This window comes from Peromyscus californicus, unplaced genomic scaffold (genome assembly GCF_007827085.1).
Source record: "Peromyscus californicus insignis strain IS unplaced genomic scaffold, ASM782708v3 Scaffold_22__1_contigs__length_63687245, whole genome shotgun sequence".
Taxonomy (NCBI): Eukaryota; Metazoa; Chordata; class Mammalia; order Rodentia; family Cricetidae; genus Peromyscus; species Peromyscus californicus.
This window is the reverse complement of record NW_026294525.1, coordinates 55,812,346-55,835,113: the sequence shown is the minus strand read 5'-3', so window position 1 is coordinate 55,835,113 and position 22,768 is coordinate 55,812,346. Positions and strand designations below refer to the sequence as shown.

Here is a 22,768-nt window from a genome sequence, read left to right as displayed (position 1 = left end):
AAAGCAAAATAAAACGTAAGGGAGTCTTGAGTGTCTAAAGTAAGAAGACTCATTTTCTCAACATGCAGCTAGCATGGACTCATGAACTTGTAATGGTGAAATGGGAGCCATGAAAAGCTTTGTAAAGGGCTTTAGGTCGTTCCCCAGAGAGCACTGGCACTCGTTAGAACGTCTCCTATTTTTATCTACCAAAAGGGAATCAAATGTACTTGTGCCTTCTCTCTGTGAAGAGGTTTGGTTCTGGAACATCCGGGAACAAGAAAGGAAACTTATTCCCACCATGTGATCCATGAGGCCCAGAGCCATGCCATCATGAACCCTGGGTTTCTCACTAAGTATGCCTAGATTTGGGTTAAATCATCCTTTTGGAAATTCATGTTAAATACCCGAGTTGCAAATGTGCTTTCCAAGTTGATGAGGGGTGGAACTGAGGGCTTTCCTTGTGACATGCTTTGTGTTAGCTTCAAACTGCAGAAAGAATGCTAATGTCACCAGTGGGAAATGTACCTGAACTCAGCTTCCCAGGACCCCTCACCCACCCAAGAGCTGAGTACACACATGCCATTTCTGAAATAGGTCCTAGTGTTCCTTGGCTCCTCACTGTGACCTCAAGATTATCGATAAATATCCATAACTCATAATGAAAGCAAAACTGTACACCATTGAGTTATGACATTCCCATCCTGAACACAGTCTCGGAAGCTAAGCAGGGTCAGGCATGCTTAGTACTTGAATGGGACCCGCCTTATGAGGTACTGTACACATGTTAGGAGAGCGGGAAATCAGGCATTATAGCTGGTACTGCCAGGAAAAGAGGGTGCTGATGGAGGAGAGTGGGAAATTGGGCATTATGGCTGGTACTGCCAGGAAAAGAGGGTGCTGATGGAGGAGAGTGGGAAATTGGGCATTATGGCTGGTACTGCCGGGAAAAGAGGGAGTCGATGGAACAGGAGGAGACAAATTGAAAAATCTTCATTCAAAATATGATTCAGTGACACCCTGGCAGTTGGGACAAAAGGATAGGGCATCTTATTCAAGACACTAGACAAGCATTGATAAAGCATGAACATTTATATTTAATTTACATTTTAACAATTTGCACATAAATAACAATGTAAACCAGTACGTAAACATAAGATAGTTTGTTGTTCTAGCAAAGTAAAAAGCCAATAACTTTGGTCAGTTTTAACTCTGAGGGGAAAAAAAATAAAACCACTGTTCATTGTGGGCTCAACACTCACATGTAAGAGGCCTAGGAGGAAGACAGATGGCAAGAAAAGCAATTAGGACTTGGTAAAACTCCTCCCAACACAGAAAAATGCAGGAGGAAACCAATGGGAGTTCACTAGAAAGAAAACGGATTTGGTGTCAATGGCATGTCATGCTTTGGTTTACCTACACTTAAGGACTATTTTCCTCAAACACAGATGCATCCAGAAATGTCAGTCTTGAGTTGGGCTGCAGCTCAGTGATAGCTTGCTTCTCTAGCATGTGTGGAATCCCTGGTTCTGATCCTTGTAGGTAAAGAGAAGCCCATCTTGCTAGTCACAGCAGCAGATAAGTAAGGCTCTGGGACTTCCCTGGATGATCTGAAGTTTTTCTCTTTTTAAGTTGATCGATATATACAAAATGTTAAACTTAGTATTACACTGAAGAGTGAGGAGGTGTCAGGGTTCCAAAGAGGGGGATGAAGAAGAGCATAGTGGAGATGAAATGATTTTTATTTCTGTGACCCAACTGACACAAATGGAGCAGAACAATCAAATAGGACAGATGATGTTAGAAAGCAAAATGACATTTCTATTCCTCCCTAGTTGCTACATGGCAACTACCTTACCTCAGCACCGAGGTGCTATGGTCTCTGGTCATAGGCAAAGTGGTGCACAAGCACCAGTGTGATCGTGAGGTCATGGAATTTCAAGCAAAACTTCAGAAAAAGGTTCTTTTTGCTCCTTAGGAAAAGTAGGTTCTTTTACATGGCTTGGCTCACAATTTAAGTGGTTATAAATATATTATATATACACATGGTATAGTGGTATAAATAGACTCATAAATATACATCATTCTTTGCTACACCTTGAACACCAACAGGTAACCTTTGGGCTTAGACGAGTACAAGACAGAACAACCCAGCCTACCATTCTGGAGCACACATGCTCAGCTGAGTAGCAAGTCATGAGATAAGACATCACTTCCTGCACTCCTACTGGGTACACTCAATGAGGTAATTGTTGTTGAACAACTTTGCAATGCCCTTTCATCTTCAATTAAATTATAAAATGCAAAAACAGAAATACTGAGAAAAGCTAGGTTTTACAGAAATTACAATTGATGTGTTGGGGATAGGAATGTTCATTACCCGCTTAACCTAAGATGACAGGAATACCCGTTTCTTTTATTTGTTTGTTTTGTTTAGTTTTCTGTTAGTTTTTTGTTTGTATTTTAAATGTGGCCTGAGCCTATCTACATCAAATCCTTCCTGGTAGGGCACCACCTTTGTGCAATTTTGACACTAAAAAACAAAAACAAGTCAACAACAAAATGACACCCAGACTCAAAACCCAACCCTCACACACACAATCATCTGTGCTAAAAGACAGATTCTCGGTGGTTTGAATATGGCATTTTATCTTCTTCACATTTTCAGATAACACACTAGGATGCCAAAGTCATATGGCCACTCAGAATGGTTCTATGACATTGGAGACAGGAAGACCCTATGTTTTTGGAGAGACAGGCTGGCAAAGCCTGTCACCATTTTGGTAAAATTGTGGCTAGGAGGGGAAAAATAAACTATCATTAGAAACATAAAATATTCCTTTTCTGATTCCTTCCCCTCAAATTATTGCTAAGTAATTCTGCACACATACCCCCAACTTATACAATGTTGTTCAAATGATACTATCCTCTGAGTTAATACATCAACCATATGACTTTGGCAACATCAAAACCTCATTTTAAAGCATTATTAGAGAAAGGTTGACTGAAATCACACAGCTGTTTACTAAGTCTCAGGGATCTCAACAGATGTGCAGAAATTATCTACAAAGAGTGGCCACAAGACAATAACACATTTATATTTAAATTACAAAGAATCTTTCCAGTCATTGTAAACTTTTTTAATTATTGCTTTTTGAAAGATAAACTGTATAATAAATTATGAACTATTATCATTGAAAAAATAATTATGGCTAGGCAATAGTTTTAGTAATAGGAAGGCTATGCAAACATATCCACACAAATATTCAAAATACACAGGTTCAAATATATAGACATGACTGTAAATAAGTGTATATATATATATATATATATAATATGTATATATGTATATAGAGTGAGTCTTTGCCTCATTTATGCCCTGAGATTTTGGTAACTTTGGAATCCTTCTTTAATTCCAGAGAGGTTCAGGGAACCACCTGCTGCCAGGAGTTTTGCAGATCTGGAATTGTTTACAAGCAATTCGATACAGGCACCCTGACTCACCAAGTCATAACCTAAGAAGCCAAGCAAAACAAAACACTTGTTTTCTGAAAATCTTAAGGATCCATTGGTTCAACTGTTTCTTGTTTGACCTTTACAGGTACCAGAGGTAGTGGGTTGCTGTGAGGCAACTTCATGAGAGACAGGTCTGATGACTCATAGAGGCTACACCCTGAGGAGAGAAGTCCGTTCCCCATGTTTCTTTGCAAAGACACTTTCAGGCCAGTTTCTTCTTTCTCTTTTCTGACCACAGAGAGAATCTCCTTCTCCACCATAGAGGTAACATCAATGTTGTCCTCCATGTCCTCAAGACGGTCAGCATTGTCGCTAATGTCAAACTTTTCGATTTCTTCATTGATTCGGGTCAGATCCTCCAAAGGCAGCCCGGCAGCTGGGGCCACAGGACAGTTGCCCTTCAGGTGGACCTTGAGGCTGCAGAGATGGATGTAGCTCTTGTGGCACTGGGCACACTTGTGGGGCCGCTCCCGGGTATGCAGTCGCTTGTGCAGCTTCAGGTGCACAAACTGAGTAAACTTGGCAGGGCACACCTTACACTGGTAAGGTTTTTCTCCAGAGTGCAGTCGAAGGTGGGTCTTGAGATTGCTTGTGCTGCTGAATCGCTTGTGGCAGACCTAAAGCCCGGAGATGAAAGAATACAGAGAAAGGATAGAGGGAAACATCGTAAGATTAAATAAACACTGCCAATGGGAGGGGCAAGACAACAGGCCAATACCCAGCTACCTTGGGAGACCAGAAGCCTCTTAAGGGCACTTGCGGTGTGGCAAGCAGTAAGGGGTAGGTGCTGTTTATCTGTGGCCATTTCTCCACCCACTGTTCGCTAACTGTGTCACCCGCCCATCACTGGAGCCTGCGAGCAGCCACAGAGCGTCCAGGAGCATCACAGCGTCAACAGCTTATGGCAAGGCAGGAATCTGGTGTTGGCTGAAACAACACCGGAAGGCAACGCTACCGATACTTTTCACAGAAGTTCTACCCAGAAAACACTGCCCACCTGGCATTCATGTGGCTTTTCTCCTGTGTGTACCAGGTAGTGTTTCTGCAGGTGGGCGAGCTGAGTAAAACCCTTGTTGCAGGTCTGGCATTTGAAAGGCCGTTCTCCACTGTGCACTCTCAAGTGGACCTGGGAAGAAGCCACAGGGGTTAGCTCTGGAGTTGAGATGAGGCCTACCACTTAAGCTTCTGCTCAAAGAGCCAAGTGTGTGCCATGCAAGGATCTTAAGAAAGGCATCACCCCACATGGGAAAGATAAACCCCCCCCATTTTCATTATTCAGCAGGCAGCACCCACGCAGCCCAGGCCCAAGCTGGGTCTCCTATGGCTCAAGTGCAATTAAGAGCCCTCAGCCTGGCAGATGTCTGGAGGCCTACCTTCAAGTTGGAGAGCTGACCAAATGTCTTGGCGCAGACATTACACTCATACTTGATCTTGCCGTTCTGTTTCTTCAGCGGGTAGGGAAGAGTCTTGTAACCAGTCATGTTTCTTTTGTTTTTTATGAGATTCATGGCTCCGTCAGTGCTGGGGGCTGCCATCACTGCTGAGGTAGCTTTGGGTTGTACCACGTGTTCTGATGTGGCTGCGGTTCCCGCCGTTGGAGACCCGCTGGGGGGACTACTCTCGTCCTTCATGCTGGCGGCAGCCCCGGTAAGGGAAAAGGCACTGTGGGGCGCTGGTATGGGGTGCTCCGGTGGAAGCAGCCTCCGGGCTCCATCTGAGGGCAGGGAACTCGGTAGAGAAGCTGGATTGAGCATTGGGTGAGGCAGGTTGCCCCCACCAAGGAGGTTACTATAGACAGGATACAACCTGGGGAAGAGGCTGAAGTTGTTGATGCCATTGATGTTGCTCATGGTGCTCAAGCTATTGGAACTTAGGCCATAGGGTGGCAATAGGAACTTGGGGTAGTGAGCATTGTAAGAGGGAATGAAAGCCGGTGGGAGGTGGGGGGCAGGTGCGTAGCCAGGGTAGGAGCCCAGGCCCTCGGAGCCATAGGAGACATTCAAGTAGGGGTAGGAGTCCCGGGGTTCTGGGGGGCCTGGCGCCAGGGGTGACACGGTGTTCCCCGGGCTGCTGTGGGGGCTGGAGCTCTTGAGGCTCTGCTCAGGGCTACTGCTTGCCGGGGGGCTTGGAGTTGTGGAAGACGGAAGGGGGCTGTGAGTAATGTACGTGGGTCTCTCTATCCCATAGGCCAGGGACGCTTTCAAATAGTCTTCTGGCAGAGGTGCCCGGATGGGGTAAACAACCCGAGGGTAGAAGGGCATGTCGGGGCTCCCATTTTTCCTAAAGCCATCCATGTCCTTTTCTGAAGTGAGGGGTGAAATGTCGGAACGGTAGAAGTCCTTCCTTTTGGAGGGATTGGAGTCCAGTTTTAGGATTTCTTTCACGCTGTACTCTCTCTTGGGAACATTCTTTGGGTACAGTTCATTTTTCCCACTACTGTATTGCTTTGGGTTGCTTTCCGTTTGCGCTAAAATGAAGAAGAAAGGGCGGTTACTCAGACTGTGGAGAGCCGAAGTGAAATCAGAAAGCATCCTCTCTTCTTGAGAAACCCTGAGAAGCAGCTGGCAGTTCAGAGGCTAGACACCTGGCCCCTACCGCCTCTCACTCCCGAGGGCTCCGGGCCACCCACTCAGAAGCACTGCTCCACTTCCTCCGAGGGGGAAAAAGTGGGAACAACATTAACAACGAAAACGGCACCAATGGCAGCCTCCACATGGGCCCAGCACCATTCGGATGAGCTCGTTTCCATTAGTGTAAACTAGGACCGAAAAGTGCTGTTCAAACCGGAACGGTAGAGCGCTCACTAAGACGGGGTGGAAAAAATACAGGGGTGGGGGGTTGTCACGGGTTAATAAGTCATTCTGATGTTCGCAGTTTACCTAAAGGAAATCGGCACACTCTGCAAACTTAGATGGAAGATTAAAACTAGTTTTAAGTAATGAACAGTCATCAATTTTCAGCTTGATTATTTAAATAGGAACCCCATAAGGCCCTGTTCAAACTGCCTGTGCCAAATAGATTAAGGACATGGATGCTACCCTGTATGGCCGTTGTTGGACAGCACAGGCATTTCACCGCGGTTCTAGTCTAACTAAGCTACCATCTGGGCTGTGTCCTGGAATTGCACGAGGCGTGACAGCCCACCTCTGCCAAACCACAACAGGTACTTCCCAAGCCAGTTCAATTACTTACAGCACCAAAGAAAACAGAGGCAGCCAAGAGGAAAACATATACTCCTAGAGACAACATATATTCCCTGGTAACAATGAGGACCTTCCTAGACTATCTGTGGCCATCTGGCCCTATTACACAGGGAAGATGAAGCCTGCAGGAAAAGCCTCAGCTCAACTTCCCTGGCCAAAGACAACACATAGGATGCACAGGCTGAGCTCTGGTTCCTACCCAGGAGTATGCCGAGAGCAATGGGGAGGGGGCACATGGGCGCTGCACATGCTCTGTGTAAAAGCAACATTCTTGTAATTCTCTGCTATTGAAGATGTGGCAGGTTCTGGATGATGTTTAAGACACTGTAAAAAAAGTATCCTTTGTACTCATATAAAACAGCCCTGTTGGGCTTAACTGAGAAGGAACTCCAAGCTTGCTGCCTGATAGGTCTGAAGAAGAACCCTTTGGAAGCCCAGTACTAAACCATTCAAATCCATTCTCCAGGCTGACAGACTGGAGGGATTCAATTCCAGTTGGAAAGGCCTTTAGAGGCTGTTATCTCCTGCAGGCTGTTATCAGTTACCCCTGGGCAGCCAGAGCCCCAGAATAAACACAGTGGACAACACTATCAGGGAAGACACTGGGGGGGTCAGGGACGGAAAGCTTTCTGAGGGAGAGCAATTTCTCAAGCCTCTAAACCAAAATAAATACCCCCTTATCAGGCCAATATCAGTCTTTCAGTGAGGCCCAGCAGGCAGGAAGTTCAAATTGTCACTTTTGTTTTTTAAAGCTAAACTGGTAAAGGAAGAGAGACAAGGAAGCTGGAAAGCTGATAGGCGAGGCATCCCACAGTCACAGGAAGGGATTTACTGGAGGTTAAAAAAAAAGTAATGATTTGGAAGCATCCTCAGGTCAAAAGAAAAGAAAAGAAAAGGAGGCTGTGTGTATACAACCCTCCTAACTCTGCCCTTTTTGGGGGGGATGGGTCTTATTATGCAGCCTTAGTTGGTCTGGAACTTGCTCTGTAGACCAGATTGGCCAAGAACTCAAGAGATCCACCTGCTTCTGCCTCTCAATTGCTGGGATTAAAGGTGTGTGCCACCACACCCAATTCTGTGCCATTTTTATGTGGCAAATCACATCAAAGCCTCATAATGTTTTTGTCGTAGCCCCACAGTAGAAATGTAACAAATGAAAGCTCTAAGTATAAAGAATTAGCCTCTCTCCCTGTGCTGCGCCCATGTTTGATCATGTGTTCTTGCTAAGCACTTCAATTACTGAACTGATTTGAAGCTAATGGTTCAGCCAACAAAGAAGTCAAAACTTCATTTTCTCTGCGACACACATAGCATCGTGTTTGGTGTCTCTGTCTTCAGAAAAACAGGCCGACAGCTTACTCGGAAGGAATATCTGCAGCAAAATGTCAGTGTCTCTAAAATACTTTACAGCTGGAAATTATAGACTGTGTATGAAGGTACATTTTTAAAAACTCATCCTTCAGCAGCTGAGTAATCAGAGGAGCTGGTATCATTTCTAACTCTCCCACTTAGCAGCTTGAGTTAACATGAAAAAGAAAATCAAGATCTGTTTTTGTTCTTAAATCTCAAATGGCTGTAGGCGGACAGAGTCATTTCAAGAGTGAGCTGCCTCTGAGGTTCTGAATGGCTTAATTATGCCGACTCACATTTTCGATCTATAATAAGCACCCCCAAGACGCCAAGAAAGAACCTAGAAGTTCTGCAGTAGGCAAAACAAAGTCTGTTTTCAACTGAAACCGAGAAAGCAGGTTAACATTCAGAAGTCTATAATTTGGTCAACTGATTTCTAGATGGGTTAGTTAGATAGATAGAAAAAAGTTACCAAAAAGATTGGGAGGGCTAGGAGCTAAATTGAATAGTTCTCTTTACCTGCTTCCCTCCCTTTCCTTTCTTACCAGTTTGTGACTTCTGGCCGCCTAGTCTCCTTCATCCCCTCCCTAGTCTTTCTCTGCATGTCAGTCCCTAGGGACGTTCTGGATAGTCCTCCATTGTGCTTTAAGCATGGAAACCCAGAACAACTCATCGTGGACACACACTCTACCTATTAGGCCTGCCTGATGAAATGGTGGAAATTTTCCTGATCACAGTCTCAATCATCAGTTACCACACCTGAGCCAACAGGTTTCACAATCAGTGGCAGGAGCCTTGTAGTGTGACTGCATTGTTAACTCTTCCTTTAGTAGGAATATCAGACAAAGGGGGTGCAATTTCACAGTATACATCACAATTACTTCTGAACACACACACACACACACACACACACACACACACACACACACACACACACACACACAAAATCAATGCTTGAGCCAGGCATGAAGGGCACATGCTTGTAACCCTTGCGTTTCAGGAATGTGGGTGAGGTCAGAAGTTGAAGGGCATCCTTGGCTGCCTATCAAGTTTAAGTGAGCCTAAGCTGAATGAGGCCCTGTCAAAACAAAAACAAAACAATAGTAATAAAAAACAAAATTCAAACATAGGAGGAGAGGGATCACTCACTTTGGCTAGGATGGATGGTACCTCCCATGTTCAGCTCAAGGGCACACTATGCTGTGTTAACAGTCCTGGACACAAAACCTATAATGTGATCCTACAGGAAAGCTGCTGAAGCTGTGATTTTCAGAAAACTGAAAATTCCTGACAGCCTGAATGTTGTAGAATAAACATGGACAGCTAGACGGAGTATGCTTTCATTAAGTCATTGGTCTTAAAGTTAAAATACTAAAATTAATATTTATTCCCAATGTCTCAATGGTAAAATGTGAACTATATTTAGTCTCCAGGGAAAGCAAAGGAGACAGCATAGTAAAAACTGGGTAAACAACACATTGCAATTCTCTGTAGTTTTCTGGAAACGTTTCCTCAAGGTTGAGAGAGTATCAAAATGAAAACTTTTGCTGGGAGGTGGTGGTGCCTGTCTTTAATCTCAGCACTTGGGAGGCAGAGGCAGGCAGATCTCTGAGTTTGAGGCCAGCACAGTCTACACAGCTAGTTCTAGAACAGCCAGGATTACACAAAGAAATTCTGTCTCAGAAAACCAAAAATCAAATCCAAAACAAAACCCCCAAAATAAACAAAACCAAAACTTTTAAACCTTCAACATTTCATTTTAATCAAAAGGTGGTCATTTAAAAAGTGCTACAGAATTCCTCAGTATAACCCAGAACATATAACCAGAGTTATAATAGAAGTTAGAATTTTTTATTTTTAAATTCTTCTTAAAGATACTTGAGAATGACTGAAATAGAGGAATGCTTTGTAGAGGTCATGACAGCAATTTTAGCCAAACTTTAAAAAAAAAAAAAAGTAAAAGCTTATAAACCTAAGGAACCAAGAATTTGTCAAGATAAAGTGATAGGTGGTTACTGTAAGACTGATTAAAAGATGAGATTAATTCACTTTACCATAAGGAAGGAAGCTAAGAGATGAAATCTTTTAGGGTTATTCACTTAGACTACTTGAAAAATTATGACAGGTTTTCTAGAAATAGCCTTCCACATTAGCTCATGGCTTTATCCACAGGTGTCTTTCCAAGAGTTCAATGAACACACTAAGCCCTGACACATTACGGCAATAAGGGACTGCAGCCGGCATGCTCAACATGTCCATACCAGTCTGCATTATGCCTCCAATCGCCCCCTTTGCATAAATGAGAACTGAAAATGTATTTCTTCCTGTAACTTACTGAAATCAACATTCAGAGTAGATCATTATATATATAATAAACACATACAATAAATATTTGATGAATAAGTTTCATAATAAGGAATAGGGATATTAAAAATGTTTTCCTCTTCCTAGTCTTAGCTAAAGCCACCTGCTTAGTCCAACAGGTGATGAAGCCCTATAATTAAACAACATGTTATTAGCTCATAGGGGCAGAACTGACATGACTGGCATTTTAGATTTATTTTTTGTTCTGTAATCCACTTACTGAGATTCATCACTGTGAGCTCTCCAGGATAAGGATAGTGAAGGCGCTCTGCAAAGTCCCGACAATACCACACAAGAAGTTCCTGGTTGGCAGGGATGGGCTTAATGGTGTAGAAGTAGATGTTCATCCCGTTCTGACAGGCAGCCAGGTTTTGCTCCCGGGCAGAGTGAGCTGGATTCACGTAGCGCATCCAGTTACTTTTCTCCTCATTAAAGCCATCGATGAAGTGGTGGAACTCCTCTCTGGAATAGATCTGTCCAAAGAGAGGAAAGATGCAGTGTTGAAAAGCAGCTAGCCCAAAGCCAGGGAAAGCTTCCCCAAATCTCTCAGGATAAACACAGGCAAGCAAGGCAGCAGCAGGTGGGACTCCAGCCCTCACTGCCTAGTTAGAGAAAGAATCAAATCACTGGTCTGGTGGGAATCACCTTGAATCAGCAGAAATGAGGTAAGGGACATTTTCTCAGTTACCTTTTCCATTTCAATTTTATGGTCTTTTCATGTGTGTGGTGGTGGGGCGGATAGCAAAAGAATAAAACACAAAACCTCATCTAAAGAGCAGCCTGGAGTGGATGAAACTGCCTCAGAGAACTCTGGCTACAGTAGCGAGCAGCGATTCTGCTCAGCACACTTCCAGCTATGCTGACTTTTAGTGCTTTGAGTCACCGGGCAGACCAGCAAGCTGAGGACTGTGTCAAACCGAGTCTCAGCTTTTTTCTATGGCCTCTGTACTTGTGTTTCCTACACCTCCGCCCGGGGCTCAGACTCTGCAAACATCCTCCACCCCCAACCCTGAGTCCCACAGTAACACTTGTTCGGATGAATACTTGGAACCCTGCCTTTTTGTGGAAACACTGGGTGGGGCAAAGGTGAACTTCACCTGCCATAACAAAGCCAGCCACTGGCACAGAGGCCAGTTTGGCAGTCTACTGAGAAGTCACTTTTCCTCTTGGTAAACGTGTGCAGCCTTGTGCCTCTCTCTCATGCCAAAGGAGTAGACATTCCCTGGTGTCTGTGAGGAGGCTGGCTACCACAGCACGCACAGAATCATGCTTTGGGGATTTTTGAAAAAGAAGAGGAAGAAAAATATATGGTTCCTGTAAAGACCAGAGTTTGTCCTTTAGCAATGCTACCTCTGGCTAAGTAAAAAGCCACAGTTAAAAACAGGGAGAGGAAAAAAAAAAAAAAAAACCACTCTTACTGAAACCAACGGGTAATAAACTCACTCCTTATCTTCTCCAGAAAGTTCCTTTCCTTGAAGAGGCACCACCTTCCTTCAGACCCCAGAGCTTTCTTTACACACAAGACAGTCAATACCTGGTCATCTGCAACCGAGTCTCCAAGAGGGGCCGTGCTTGCTCACCCCGGAGAGCTCTACGGGGCAGAAGGCTATTGCTTTATTCTTAGTCACACACTGGCCGTGTGAGCGTTTCTGTATTTCTCTCCAGCGTTATCAGAAATAAAAAGGAACTCTGTCCCTTTAATACAGGCAGCAAACAGCAGAATCAGTTTCTTTTAAGAGTGACTTCCTGTGAATTGTGAGGGGGATGTATGTGGCTTCATCAAAGCAGCCTGTGAGAGCTTCCGCGGTGTGTCTTGTTAAGAGAAAATGTAACAAGCCTGGGTGGATTCAGCTATCAAGAGGGGTTTTCAAGTTTGTTTACTCTGACGCGCAAACTTCCAGGAACATGGGGTTCCAGCGCTCTTGCACTGGGGCGGAAACTGCTAGTCGCAGATGAGTTGATCCCAGTCGGCTTTCCACGACTACAATTTACTGTTTCCTCATTTAAAAACAGACCCGTGGATGCCATGAAGTCACACACACCCCAAGAAAGTAAAACCATGCATTTGTAAAACGCACACGGATGCCTGCCTTTCCATCTATTACCAAGAAGATTAAACACGTGCTGACTCATAGTACAGTTACAAGAAATGTCACTGGTTTCTCAACTTGAGCATCTCTTTGACTGTGTAATTTGCATGAAACCCTTTCATTCCTCACAACACATGTTCATATCCCTGCCCTACAAATCAGGCTTTTCCAACATGGGAGAAGTTTTCTTCCCTACAGTCTTTGCTGCATGTGAAAGGAAAGCCTTTCTGTTCATTATTATTAGTTATTATTAATTATTATTATTATTTTGTAAATCTTTGAATGAAACAGGACTGGGATAGGAATGGGAGATTCTTAGGTGTTTCTTGACTATTTTCAAAATGGCAATGTATTAATGAACATGTCAGATTGTCTTAGTTCAGACCATTTGAGGCCAAGATTAATATACCTCTATGACTGACATCTGAGAATGGCAATAAAGGTAAAAATGCACTCATATTTTCACACTGTCAGTCAGATAGCAATATATTTTAACACTAAATAATTATTAAATAAGCAAAAATTGAGAACCAGTAATTCTTAACACATCCACAGCTACAGTTGTCGAAGTAGCAAGTAAGTGTCTGGAAATAAAATGTCCTAGATGTAGAGGGATCTCTCAGGAATAACTTCACGAGTAATTTCCTAACCAAGTCTTGATAAGTTACTTATGCAAAAATATCAGCCAGGGTACCCATGATCCAGTCTTGGTTATTACCATATCTTCAGGTGATGTGTACTTTATGTCTGTATGAGGAAAAGTGCCCACTAAATGTATATAAATAGTTCATTTGTAACCTGAGCATGCCGGAGACATCTTGGGGAAAGGGAGGCTGACTTTTCTTTATCCACTCCCAATTTAGATTTTACCCATGAATCCCATCTCTTAGTTCACCTCAGAGTCCTTGCAAAGCCTGACATCCCAGGAGACTGCATCGGTCCGACCTTTGAAATAGCTGCACTAGCCAAGTCTCTCAGGTCACATGCATGTCCGGATTTTCCTTATGCTTAGCAACTTAAGTTGCTCTCAAATGTAACAGTTTTACAGTGCTGAGAGATTGAAATAAAATGACTTCTGTGGTCATCCTCTGCCCCACTAACCCACCTTTTACCTATCCTTTTTTAGTGACATTTCTCTTCAAGATAATTCATTTATGATAACTCTTCCATTCAACTGAAGTGAACTCAGCAAGAAATCAAGAGAGGGTGAAATCGAAGGCTTGGTGACTCATTACTACTTCCTCGAAGGGAATGCAAATGAACCTGCCCTTGAAGCAAGCAGCAAACTGTTTCCTTTCATCACAAAGCTGGATGCAATGAGTTGCAAAAATCAAGATTCACATGGAGTCCATATCTCACCACCTACAGCAGTATTTCCAGAACGTTTGACCAGTTTTATCGAACTTGCTCAGAATTCCAATGCTTCCTTGGCTGAGCCCCATTGTTTCCCATCACAGGCTGAAAAGGAAGTGGCCCTGTTCCTTAAGCTCCATCTACCCCAAATATTGAAAAGTCTTTAAAATGTTTCCTTACTTACCCGCCAAAAATATTTCCTGTTGGCGTTCTTGGGAACCGTGTCATTGGTATAGATTTCACCTATCAGGGGTCCAAACCTCGTTCCCTGGGGTATGTACTCCTTACTCACCACGCCAATGACCTACAGAGTAAAACATGAACTCATTACACAGACTTCAAGATGTCAATCTTGTTACTTTAGTGAATCGAATTGTCCATTAATAACCTAGCAAGACATTAATGATGATGTTAACAGTAAGCTTCATTACGGAGGCCACCTGGCCCTTGGCTTTATTGCTTTTCATGCTAGAACACCAGATCAGCATTCTGTTCTAAGAGAATGAGCGGCGCAGGGAGACGTCCAGATTCGACCCTTCATTTCCTAGCTCCCTCCTTCTCCCTCAAACCATAAACATAGTGTGCTTGAGGGGAATAAAAGAGTTTTAACCTCGAAACCAAAATAATGCTCTTTAGTTGTTCCACAGAGGCCGAAGGAACCAGAAACCAAACACATTAAGATTTTGGGTTTTTTTTCTTCCAGATGAGGTTTTTTCCTCCCCCCTCGTCTTTTCCTCATAGCCTGTAAGGCTCTTTACTAGAAGAAAGATCTTTCAAGTAACTTTGTTCTTCTCTAACATCTACTCAATGGTGGTCAGAAGTCCCTCTTTGAAATGGAATGTGTAATGAGGAGACTGTGGGTTCTAAAAGATGTGGCTTCTAAGATCTGAGGAAATGACCTTTTCAGACTGAAGCCTTCGTGCATCACGACTCTGTGGGGTTTACTAAAGAAACATGTTAACTATGGCGGTTCTTCCTTGATCATAACTTTCTTTTTAGGGTATTAAAAAAGTCAGACACAAACCAGGAAGCAATTCAAACGAACTCTAAGAACTACTCAGAGTTCACCTTTCACAGTAGAGATTTGTTTTCTCATTTTAATATTTGTTCTGGTTCAAAAAAGTAAGGAATGTCTTACTGAAATGACCAAGGGCAGTGTAAAACATAATATTAATTTCTACTTTTATTTTTCTTGGTGGCTCTTGTATAATTATATACCTGAAATGGCAGGTGCAGATAAGTGAATTAATGACTGTTCAGACGGTTTGCAGTGGAATCCAGGACTTTGGTTATAATACACATTGGTAACCTCATTCAATCCCTCAAAAATTTAACCTCTGTCTAATATGAAACAAACAAACTTGCATAGCTTGCACAAGCCACTCTTTCTCATGTCAGTTGTTTTTAAATCATCAAATGCCCTTTATTCTTAAACAATTTAATATTTAATATATAGTTAATGGTGCATTCCTAAGACAGGAAAGGGGTGGAGGAGGAGAAAATTTGCTCTACTCAGTACAACTCGAAACAAATTCGGTGAGTTAAAGGTGTTATTTTTGGTCCCATAAGAATTTGTGGCAAAGGTCTGAAAAAGGCAGATGTTCATGTCCTTTGCCCTCATTACATCTGTCTATGCTTCCAAGAACGCTTCATCACTGCTGCTGTCTGTTACAGGCCAGCTTTGGGGAGGCAGGAACATCTCAGAGCAGAGACTCTGGAGATAAAAAAAGATGCCCAGAAAGCCTGGCTAGCCTTCCCTGGTCACGGGCTTGTTTAGGACAAATTATTGAACCTACTTTGTAAAACTCATGGAATTGTCTTCTATAATACACACGTTATTAGACATTTACATTTGAATGCTTATTCCATAATATTAAAATGCCAAACAGGAAAAACAAATAATGCCATTTGTCAGTGAGCCAATAATTAGCAGCTGATAATTTCAACATATCCACTTTAAAGCCGTAATTTTAAGAAAGGCACTAGACTGGTTCATCAACTTCATTTTAAATTATAGCCTCCTGCAGACAGTGTCTTCAGAGTCAGAGCTTGCTTACCAACAAGGAGCATTACATTGAGGTCACAGTTTCCCTTCCAAATTGCTATTCTTTCTACAGAATGGTCTCTTGGTTTTCACCTATCAATCTTACCCTAAGAAAATACATTTTCCTGTGGCCAAAAGGAAGTTAATTAGAATCTTGTTCCTACAACAAAAGAATGGGGAAGGCATAAGCTTTCTGGTACCTTTCAAGCGCGGCTATGGACTTAGCACTATAGATGTTTAAATCAGTGTTGGAAGCATCTGCCATCCATAACCTCACACATGCAAATGGACAGACAAGACACAAGAACAAGGAAAAACCAAGCAGCCTTTTTAAGAAGGACAGTACCGCTGTGGCTTTATATCCCAACTACTCTGGAGGCTGAGGCAAGAGATTGGTGAGTTCAAGGTCTGTCTGGGAAATACAGCCAGACTGAACTTCAATATTAGATGATTTTTATGAATAAAATAGAACCTTAATAATTAGAATTCCTACTATACGCAGAGGCTGAGGAATACAGATAAATGAGCACTGACAGATGAAGAAACACAATTCAGCATTCTGAGATTAGAGAAATCCTATTGCTTCTAAGTCACCTATCTATCACTAGTGGGGGTGTATGCTTTAATCATAGTACCCAGGAGGCAGAAAGATCACCAGCTTGTGGCCTGCGTTCAGACTACAGACATCTCATGATTCGATCTCAGAAAACAACATCAGCTAAACCATCTACATCCACTCCAAGTTCAGCTTACTAATAATAATACACAATAAACACCTCTGTGTCAAATCCATGTCTGCTTTATTAGTCAAAGGAGACATAAAAACTGCAGCTCTAACACGGGGATGGGAGCCAGAGTTGTTCGTAATGAAAAGTAGAAAATCGAGTTAGAGGTCTCTGGTCCCAAAAAACCCAGATGAATATCGTAGCCCAACCCCACCTCCCTAACCCATTGTTTACAGTGTTCTAACCTAGGAACAAGCAAATGGTACAGAGAAACCTGGCCTGTGCTTTGAGTTGCATAGTGCTAAAAACACTAATTAAGAATATGCTCACCTAACTGAGGAAGGAAACGTCACTGGAACTGACCAGGGTCCTAAAGAATTACTGCTGGGGACTGGCAACTTTGTACTTTCTATAAACCTATCAGTAAGAGAAAGAGGCTTCCAAAGGCTGCCCATGCTTCCTCTGCCCCTACGGAAGCCCTTCAAGCTTGCTTTATGTGCTGAGCTGACCCCTCTGCCACCTGGGCACATCTGTCTCTGTCAGTGCTTTGGCTGTAGAATACAAACTGTCGAGCTTTAAGACAAAAGCCAGGCCTTCTTTTTAACTTTACAAAATAAAGATTATTTTAAAACAGTTCAGGATGGAATGAATGAGAATATGGAATGAAAGTCTGATAATAAGGACAACGTAGGCCAACCTTTAGAGAGCGTGCAATATACACACACAAGAAAGCACAGGGATTTGAAAGAGACTCTTCAGTTCTGAATGTGGTCAGAGCTTCCACACTTCAAATTAAGAGTACTTTAATTACTTGTTATCTTTCTCCTCTCCAAACCTCACCAAATTAGGGATTTTTTCCCCCTATATTTTTAACTGTAAGGGTGTAGTCAGTCTGTATTTCACTCCATTATTCAAAGGAATGAACAGGTGTTTTGAAAGGTTTCCAACTTCGTTATCTTTATATTAAAGGAAATGTGGTAATGCCCTGCCATACACTACCAAATAAAAGAGTTTGGCGGTGGAATTGCATGTTATGGTGAGATCCTTTACAGATGGCTCAACTTAATAATGTCCCTCAATTGGAATGGACACCAAGTCCCTACGGTCTGCCTGACGTTCGTCAGCACTCAACTGCAGATCAGAGTCTCAAAGGAGCCAAGTGCCTCTTGAGGACAAGCCACCTCAACTGACAGCAGAAATCTGTCCTGGACACTGCTCCTAAACCTTCAGTGATTTTTCTGTAGTCAAATATTCACAGATTATCTCAGGAGGCCAAGGGGAAACTCCCCACAAAAGAATAACCCACCAGGTTAAACGTTCTAAAAGTTTTAAATAGCATGTCTGTATTTAGTTTTAGATCTGGAAATAGGAAGTAAGAACAGCCTTAATCAAAGTGCAGAATGATTCTGAGCCAGATCTAAAAATTAATGTTGAGATCAGAAATACAGTTTGTATGTTTTGTTTTTAAACCAAGGGGGTGGGGGGTGAGAAGGTGCTGACACATAGCACAAATTCATAATGAAAAATGATCTTGTTAAAAAAAAATTCCCCAGGATGTCAGCACACAGTACATAAAGTAACAGCTTTTGCTATTTTAATGAAAACATTTAAAGATGAGTGAGATAAATCAGTCAGATAAAACCTACATGTAGAAAGGCCTTTTCCCTGTTTCCACGACTCATGGGACTCAGAGAACTAACTGAACAATGAAACAACGATAATGTATGTAAACATTTCAGCGATTTTAGACACTTCTGTCCTGGAACTGGTTTGCATCTATCACACTCTCAGTGGCTCAATTCTGCCATTCTCCTTCACCACCCTTAAGGAGCTGTCCCAAAGTTCAAAATGTGGGGGAGGGAGACAGAGAGAGATGAGACAGAGACAGAGAAAGACAGAGACAGAGGGACAGAGACAGACAGACAGACAGACAGACAGACAGACACACACACACACACACACACACACACACACACGAGAGAGAGAGAAACAGGCATACATTTTGGTGTAAGCTTAGGACAGGATGATACTTAAGTTGTTTCCCGGCTGTTTTTGTGATTGAGGACTGAAGAGGTACTACCCCCTACTCAACTGTTTCATTTAAGTAAAATACCAGGAAGGAGGGTAACAGAATCCCAACTTCCTACCTGCTACGAAGGACAGAACAAGTACTGTCTCTTTCTGGTTGCTTAACATTGCAGAGACAGGGAGGGATGCAGCAGCAAAAGACCAAACAGGCTTAGTACAAAGACGGTTCTGAGCTATGTCAAGATGATAAATAAAACCACAGTGACACCAAGAGGGACCAGAGTAGCATGGTCTAGAAACACCTGGAGCAATCAGAGAACTTTGCTCCCAGTCTGAGCCTGGCTGTAGCTACATAGCCTTTGGGGAAGCTGACTCTCTCTCTCTGAACCTTGAACTAAATGATCTAATAGCATAACTCCACTCAGCCATGATTTCCAGTAGAATGACAAAAATTGAAAAACTTAAAAGAGCTGAACCGAGAAGGGCATTGTAGGCTAAGAAAGCAGAGGACCTACAAAATGGGGGTCTTCACTTCTATCCCAACAGGCTGCAGAGACAGCAGGACATGAAGGACCCTTTTGAGGGGACAGATATTTAGTCAAATTTGATGTGGAAAAAAACACACTACACCTTTTAAAGCAACAGCCAGGCCTCAAACACCCAAACAAATGCTACATTGACTACACGCTCAGAGGCTTTCTATTGAGAACATTGCTTTCAGGAAGAGGTATAATTAAGGCTGACCTCTGGGGTTACATTTTTTTATAATATTTATATACAAATTACAATTTAAATTTTGCTTTTTATAAAATCTAGCACTAGTCTCCCATCAGAAACAAAAGAAAGGAGCGGGACTTTAGTGAAACTCAAAGCAGAATTCCTCTCTTTAAGTTTGGATCTCTCTCTCTCCCCCTCCCTCCTTCCCAAAAACATTGAACTCAGACACACAAACAGGAAAGAGACAAAGTGTTTCCCGACTCCCAGATTCTTTCACATGTTGAAGGAGGAAACTGATTTAACATGGCCATCATGAATACTTCCAGGAGCAAATCTGGGACTTTTACAACTCAGGATGATTTCCTTTTCACTGCTCCCCAAAGATAATAAGTATCAGAACCACAGCATTGTGGGTGAAGGCTGTGATGGTGGGAAGTCTGCTGGAGGCTGTCCTCGGCCACTTGGCCCATCAGAGGACAGCAACCGCAAGAGCTGACTCTCAGAACAAGAGGTGACTCTCAAATCACTTCCAAGCCACACATCGTGCCGGCTTTAATTGTTATATAAACGGGTAAACACAAATCAGCTGCTCCTCAGTTGCCTGTCCCTTTGAAACAACAAAGAGCGTACCCACTTCAGAAGCCCTAACGAGTGGGCTTGCCAGCCTGGCCAAGGTGAAGAAGCTGCCGCAGGTAAACAGTGGTTAGTGAAGTCATCCTGACAGAGGACACTTTTACGTGACCCTCGTCCTCCCGGTTAATGCCATCACTTCAGTTAATAAACATGTCAAGGTTTTGAGAATAATTTTAGAAACCCAGCTAATAAAGCTGGCTCGTTAAAAAGAATAAAGCCATCTCACGAGCAAAAGGAGACAAAAGAAAACATCTTTTTTTCCCCAGAAAACTTCCTTCTTTAAAGCTTTGTACATACAACAGGGCCAGTGTGGAGAGCAGAGCTGCAGCTGCCTCAGAGTGCTGCCCACCCGAGCTGCGAGTCAGCTCTTCCAAGACATGTCAGTTTGCCAAAAGATTTAACTGTTTACTAATTAGTATAGAACAGCTGACGGTAGGAGGAAATGAATAGGAATTGGCTTGGAGAGAAAGCAATGAAAACCATGACTAGAGCGATCAATTATTTGTCAATGCATATAAATCCTCATGGTTCTCAGAGATAGTAGGGCCAGTCTTCACTGAGGCAGAGGCTTACCTCTTTGCTGTTGGTGGTGGCATACTTGAAAAGCAGGTTCCTTGGTAAGGATGCCTCTGCTTGAAGAGAAGTACCCCCGTCGGCGCCAGAATCCCAGGGGTGGTCGTTCACTATGTAGGTACACTTCTCTTCAAACTCAGCCTCTGTCCATAGAGTCATATCAGCGTCCTCCATGTCCATTTTCATGATCCCAGTCCTCTCTGTCAACCCTTGAAACTTCACGGAGCTGGAGCTACACTTAGGGGCAGCCTGGAAGAGAAGGGAAAGGCCTTTAATCCCCATTGTCCGACGTTCCTGTGGCTCCCTCTGAGAGGCTATGACTAACACAGTAGTCTGAAGACTTTAAGAGCTGATGGAGTACTTGTACAGTTGAGTAAGAGTCCAAAGCCGTGTAAAGCAGACTGCCTTGAAGAAGCACGATTTTAAAATGCAACCCTTGGCAAACCTTGGCTGAAAAACAAAAACCCACATATATGTATGTATGTATATAGGGCAACTTATCAGGAGAAAAAGAACAGCTACCTTTGAACAATCCTTGGCTTTACCTCTGAAGGCAGAAATACGTTGTGGGCGCTGCTGCGTCCTGTGTCCCGGGACGCCTGGGGTCATGGCCGCCAGACCCTCAGCGCTGTGGAAAAGCTGCCTCAGAAGTGTCACAAACAAGGAGAGGAAGAGGAAGGAGCGCTGTCTGCCTCTGAATGAAGCTAAAAATGGAACGCGCGTGTGGTGCAGGAGCGGAACCTAGCCTGCCTTTTCCAAATGGGGAAGACTGAACTTTCCCACCAGCTCCCTACGCGAAACAACTTTCAAAACAACTGGGTTGTCACCCTCCCTCTGGCGCGCTCCGTCTCTTTCATCCTCTAGCAGGGAAGCCCGAAAGGGGTTGCATCCTGCCAGCATCCCTGAGCACCAGCCTTCCCGAGCTCCCATGGACCACAGGAAAAGAGAAATGGGTGAAGGGGGAAACACCCTGCAGCCTTTTTGGATCGGAGGACATCTCGAGCCAGATAGGAAAAATAAAAAACAAAACATAAAAATATTCAATAGAATTCCCTGAAGAGAATTCCTTTAGGAGCTCTCAGCCACAAATAGCACTTTCCATTTAAATGTGAAAGTGCATGAATTCCCAGAAGTCACCGAAGTGGCACAGCTTTACTGTAACTAAGTTATACAGAAGACTCCGGGATCCTCCTGGAATCCGCGCTCGGGGAAAAGTGCTTCCCAAAGAGGAAAAACAAAAGGATGAACAGCCCTTCCAACGCATTCCCACATAGACGCGACAGATAAAAATTAGGAGTAAGGATATCCATGTAAGAACATGCGCTAGGAAAATGTAAACACTGTGAGAGTCGCTCGAGGTGTTTTTCACGTTTCCCCACATCTTCCCTAAATATGCTCCTGGGGTGGGTGAGGGGGTGATGTTGAGTTGTCTTTGCCCCAGTTACAACTTAAACTCTTCATTTAGTTCCAACACGTAAGGTCATGCTGGACAAACGATGTTAAAGTTAATAAAATTGAAAACCCAAGCCAACCCGGGATAGTGGCTTTTGCTGGCAGCGGGTGGGGCAGCGGGGAAGCCGACTAGAACCACTACTGAAATTTCAGTGAATTGACAATTATATCTAGAACTGAAAGGGTTAATGATTCATACCGAAAAAGTCTTTTTAAATGTTTGACAGTGCTCCGCGGAGTAAAGCAGAAGCGTCGGTTTCTGCTGCAGCTGCATTCTTTAAAAAAAATAATAAAAATAAAAAAGAAAGGAAAAAAAGAAGAAGAAAGTTTCCCGATCAGATTAAAAAGAGAATCTAGTTCCTTACCAAGGTCGTACCCGCACGTTTTTCCAAGAGAAGATCCAACATCTGAGATAAGGCTCGCTCATGTCCACCCCGTCCACATCCTCCCGCGTCCCCGGCCGGGCTGAGCAGCACTGACGCGCACCTCGGCGGTCCCTCCTTTTCTACGGCCGCGGGCCGGGCTAGCTCCGGGCGGACAGGTGCTGCGCGCTGCTCTTGCGTCTCCGCGACACTGGAGGGCCGAGTGTCACGGCAGCACTGTCTGTGCTCGCGAGCGACGGCTCTTCCCCCTCCCTGCCTGCCTGCCTGCCTGCCGCAGACTTCACTACCCACTGACGGGTCTGATTCACTCCTACCAGCCGCCGGGATGGGGGCGTGGCCGCACCTGGACGGCCCAGCC

At 43.6% G+C, this 22,768-nt stretch overlaps 1 protein-coding gene across 1 annotated transcript; it reads right to left on the bottom strand.

Moving 5' to 3' along the window:
* Window positions 1–1,056: 1,056 nt before the first annotated feature.
* Window positions 1,057–22,631, bottom strand: Prdm1 (PR/SET domain 1). Its single transcript, XM_052750655.1, has 7 exons — window positions 22,393–22,631; window positions 20,576–20,824; window positions 14,040–14,159; window positions 10,633–10,885; window positions 4,869–5,962; window positions 4,493–4,621; window positions 1,057–4,112 (listed from the first exon to the last, which is right to left on the bottom strand). The coding sequence occupies exons 1-7, from the start codon at window positions 22,432–22,434 to the stop codon at window positions 3,537–3,539; spliced, it is 2,463 nt and encodes an 820-aa protein (XP_052606615.1). The 5' UTR covers window positions 22,435–22,631; the 3' UTR covers window positions 1,057–3,536.
* Between the last annotated feature and the right edge of the window lie 137 nt (window positions 22,632–22,768).